The following is a 4697-nucleotide window of genomic DNA, read 5'->3' as shown; positions in this document are numbered from 1 at the left end:
TGATTATAAATAATAAATATATAAACAAAATCTACATAACAGTGAAGGAGATCAAGTAATGTTCGGTTAGTTATGAGGTTAAGTGGCCCTTGCCTGCATTGTTGATATTGTTAATGGCCTCTTCTGGCAGCAGCAACTGGCCACTTCTGGCAGCGGCAATTAACAACTTACATCTTATGGTCGTAGCGGCAAGAGTAACTATCGTTTTGGACCCCTGTTGAGGAGTAGCCAATTACATGCCAAGAAGGAACTGTTGCAGCAGACATTATTAACCAATGAGAAGCAGTGTGGTGAGTATAAAAGTGGGAGCTGGCAACGTGGTGTGTCAGTTACATCCTCACCTTCACAATAAGACGTTGTATTATAGCAAAGGTTTGTATTATTATGTAAAGTTTTGTTGTAGTATTAATTATGTTTTATGTTCATTTGGATTATTCTTTTTTAAGTAACATAACAAGTATTATGTTAGATTTTGTATTGATAAACGTATTCCATAATAGTTAATGTAAAAAACAAATTTTTTATTGCCATCATGACCAAACTGGTAACGTCCTGAGAAGTCACACCGTTATAAATTAAACAATCACTAGCTATTTGATATCCTTACTTAATTTCTTTTCTATTAAAATATCGTGCCCTAAATTCATTTAAACTACCATTAGTGTTAAGTCTGTGAAAAATCTGAGTAAGATCTTTTAATCTCTTCTATAACTGTAATAAAATTCCTAAATGCTCTATTTGAATCGAAGTGGTTCTTGAATGGCAACTAAACTTTTAGTGGGTATTTACCCTCTCAACACAGCAAGCTTTAAGTTGCTTGAGTAAGCAGTATAATGTGTCGCATGGGAACCTGCTATTAAAATGCTTTTCCTTATACAGGAAAAAATCTAATCGGTCATGACTTTAAAGCTGAATTAATCGCTTGGCTCAAATTCATTACATGCCAATTGCTGGCCTGAGCAGTCAAATCTTTTTGAGGACCCTCCAAATTAACTAAATTGCAGAGCAGTTAACGTGACAGGTGTTGCAAGAAAGTTTGTAATTCAACATACCCTCTGCGCTGTGAGGTATGACTCCTTATTTCACTTAAGTTGCATAAACGGTTACTTAATTTAAAACAAATTGAATTTAAATTAGAGAATGACTTGTCAAACTCGTCCCCCCCCCCTCCAATCCTCTTGTCTATCACAATGAAGATGGCTACCCTTATATCTCGAGTGTCTGCAAGTAGACAGTATTTGCTAATGCTATACATGTTAAGTATACACAATTTCGCTCTTGCATCCGTCTAACTTTGACTTGATATTAAATACTTGTCCGTCTTAAAGATGATAGTGCTTGAAACGCTACACAAGTGTTTATGTACGGACATAACTAATAAAAACTTTACCTGCTGGTGGTTCCTGCTGCATGAAACGGATATCATCGCAGTTTCTGAAAGTTGCTATATTAAAGCTTTAAATTTACTTTGGGGGGGGGGGGGTTATGATTAGGATGGTGTAAAGACTATTACATGAAACTACTGAACCATGGCTTTATCACCCGGCACACCCCAAACATTTTATAAATATATCTGCTTACCTGAAAGACAGACATTGCAGAAAACTGATCCATGAAATGAAGCTTAGATTGAAAGTGTACTCATTTCACTTCGCTCAAAATGACCCGTAAAGCTTCAAATGTTCTTGGGCCCAACGATATGGGCACCCTGAATTGCCAGCAATGATTCACTGTTACGTGTGGACGAGCGTGCTTACTGGAAAGTGATATGCATGGAATTAGTCTCTCCATATCCGTTGAAGCTTTCTAGGGTTATGAAAGATCGGCAACTTTGCCCTCTACCGAAAGTTTATGCAAATAGCCCGTGATTGTATTAAACTAACACGACACTCGTCATGATGTACAGTAACTTGTCCAACCAAGCGTATACCCAGACAGAACCAAACCTCGCCTATAGTATTCAAGGCTTAACATTAGACACGTTAACTTAAATACAAGACGCTGGGGAGAGGGGCAGGTAAATATTTTTAATTAGATTTTCATTGCATGCATTTTAGTGATCAAGCTGATGGGATCAGACCCATTGGCGCTGAAATTTTGCTTTGAACGTGCTCTTGTAATTTCCTGGGCCAGAGATCAGGTCTATAACATAGATTTCTGACAATAGTGCAAAAGTCAATGAAAACTTCTAGCTGGAAAAGTTGAATCTCTTAAACATGATTGATTACTGTGAACATTAGATAGCTACTCTGTCAAGCAATGTTTTCTTTATGGAACTTTACTGCTCAAATCTTTAACTAGTTTAATATATTTAGACTAGATTTAAAGAAGCATACACTTTTTTTTTTTTCTTTTTTGCAAAATTTAATTTCACAAGTGAAATCATAAATTGTTAACATATAAGGTAAAGTTAGATGTCGGTTTTAAACTGCTCGGCCCCACTAAACTTCCCCTTCACAGCTACTATTGTTATAACTTGCGTTTATTAAAATTATTTTTTCGAATGTTACTCTAATTACAGATGACTGCCATAATATTTCTGGTAATGGCAGCGGCAGTGATGCCATCCTGGGCCCAGTACTTCATTAGGAACGACGCTGCTCCCGCCATCTTGGGAGTCACTGTTGACAGGCCATTCGTTACCTCAACTGGAAACGTCTTCGTATCTGAAGGCAGCCCCATCCAACCACATCAACCCTTCCCACAACTACCACCCCAACAACCGGTGTTTGTTCAGCCACAACTACCAAGCCAGCCTGAGGTCTTCATTCCTCAGGATCAGAAAGTATCTCCACCACTACCTCCCTTTACCTTCCGCCCAACTTCATCTCTGTGCAACCATGCTGCTAAACCCCTGGTAAGGTTTTATCCTTAGATATAGCAGTTTTAAGGTTAAATGGTACTTAACATGAGCCTCCACATAATGTATATTCCTAATTGTCAGGTTGACGAGGTAGAAAATGGCAGAGCGTATCACTTCTCATGGTGTCACGACTCTGGTCGACTCTACACCTGGGAGCAAGCTACCTATTACTGCTCTGGCCTTGGCAACGGCTTCCAGGCCGTCAGTATTGAAAGTAACAGGAAGCAAGAGTTAATTTCCAGGTTCATGATTGCACGTAAGTTGACAAGCTGGTCTTGGTGTTTAACTTGGCCTTGCGTGACTTACTTGGACGTAATGAAATGTTATATTTCAGATTACATCAGCGATATCTGGACGAGCGGCAACAAGCGTAACTCGAGGTCTTGGTCGTGGTTATCTGGCACTTCCTCTCCTTACTCTAACTGGTCTACCACTGGCAGGTGAGAACTAGTTTGTTGATGGTAAACAACTCTCTTGGTGTTGACTGGTAATGATCATGGCCTTGACTACCACTACTCTTCCCCAGGCGAGGACTGCCACAACCAGACAACGATGAAGGCAACGAGGACTGTCTGGCGGTGTTAAACAACCATTATAACGATGGAGTCACTTGGCACGATTCCTCGTGTTTCCACCTGAGGCGCGTCATCTGTGAGGCTCCACGCTTCTACGCTCAATAGTTATTCTCTATGAATTGTTCTCATTATTGTAATGTTGTAACTAATGGTAGTGAGCTTCTAACCCTATTAATTAATATAAAAATCATACTGTATAAAAATTAAGTGTAGGAATATCAATGCTATAAATGCACAAAGTCGTTGTTTTCTTTCTCTGAAGAAGTTTGTCAATAGTGACCATCTTACACAAACACGTTTTGTGTGGTATACAGGAGTGTTAGGCAAAGGGAGAGTGTCAATGTGGAGACCTTCAAGGTTGTAAACTCTAGTCTGGTTTGATAGACAAAGGTAGGCTGCCGACATCTACCCGCTGGAAAGGTCGGCAGTCTAGTGCTGACTAGACTGTAAGACAACCTGTTCTCACTAGGCTGTTTAAAGAAGTGGCTGTCTTCCCCAAATGCAGTAATCACATTTTTACTCCTATTAGGCAATGTAACACAGGAGGCAATACCTCCTTTCTAAATAGTCGGGTGGTAAATGGGTGTGCTTCATCCAATCACCCTGCATGTGATTGGGTAAACTATGGGCTTCTGTGATGTCGCTGGCAGTGGGAGGAAATTTTAACATAACCGTTAGACTGTCATGTCGACGGTGGCCTTCTCACTGTAACCTTCTATGCTCTTCCCCTTTCTCCCTGTTTGGCCCTTTGTTGCCGTGAGGGGGGGGGGGGCGGCGGCGACATAGTGGGCGGCTGCTGGAGTGTGATGCTCCACGGGTCAGTCCTGTCCTTTTGCAGCCATATGCTGCTGTCTTTACCAATTGTGAAAGACTTTTTTTTCTTGAGAACCCCCAGAGACAGAGGGGTTAAAAGGTGCAGTAATCACAACTAGACTGAACCGTGCCCGGAGACGAGGTGGCCTGTTTGGCCACCTCGAGTGATCAAAACGGGCTTAAGCCTGTTTTGATCACTCTTTTGACCATCTCTTTCCCCCTCCCCCTCAAAGTTCAGCTCGTTGATGCCGTGAGGGGGGGCCTTGGTGGGCGGCTGCCGGAGTGTGATGATATTTGGGACAGTCCTCTGTCCTTTTTGTGGCCTAGTGTTCCTGCTGCTGTTCTCTCTGTGCTGAACAACTATATCTTTTCATTGTTTTCTCCCCCCCCCCTTCTCCTATCTGCTTGTCGTTTCCTGCCGACCTTTTGCTTGTTTTGGTTATTCC

General features: G+C 41.3%; 1 protein-coding gene across 1 annotated transcript; it reads left to right on the top strand.

Annotated features, from left to right (window-relative positions):
- Positions 1–222: 222 nt before the first annotated feature.
- LOC138357586 (uncharacterized) lies at positions 223–3677 on the top strand. The gene is made up of 5 exons (XM_069314545.1): positions 223–372; positions 2522–2857; positions 2945–3119; positions 3198–3303; positions 3390–3677. Exons 2-5 carry the CDS (start codon positions 2522–2524, stop codon positions 3541–3543), a joined length of 771 nt encoding a protein of 256 aa, XP_069170646.1. The 5' UTR covers positions 223–372; the 3' UTR covers positions 3544–3677.
- Positions 3678–4697: the final 1020 nt, after the last annotated feature.

This window comes from Procambarus clarkii, chromosome 79 (assembly GCF_040958095.1).
Source record: "Procambarus clarkii isolate CNS0578487 chromosome 79, FALCON_Pclarkii_2.0, whole genome shotgun sequence".
Classification (NCBI taxonomy): Eukaryota; Metazoa; Arthropoda; class Malacostraca; order Decapoda; family Cambaridae; genus Procambarus; species Procambarus clarkii.
This window is presented reverse-complemented; position numbering and strand designations above follow the sequence as displayed.

Coding starts and splice junctions, on each gene's coding strand:
- LOC138357586 (XM_069314545.1), top strand. CDS start 2,522: ATGACTGCCATAATATTTCTGGTAATGGCAGCGGCAGTGATGCCATCC. Junction 2,858..2,944: donor ACCATGCTGCTAAACCCCTG/GTAAGGTTTTAT, acceptor CCTAATTGTCAG/GTTGACGAGGTAGAAAATGG. Junction 3,304..3,389: donor AACTGGTCTACCACTGGCAG/GTGAGAACTAGT, acceptor ACTCTTCCCCAG/GCGAGGACTGCCACAACCAG.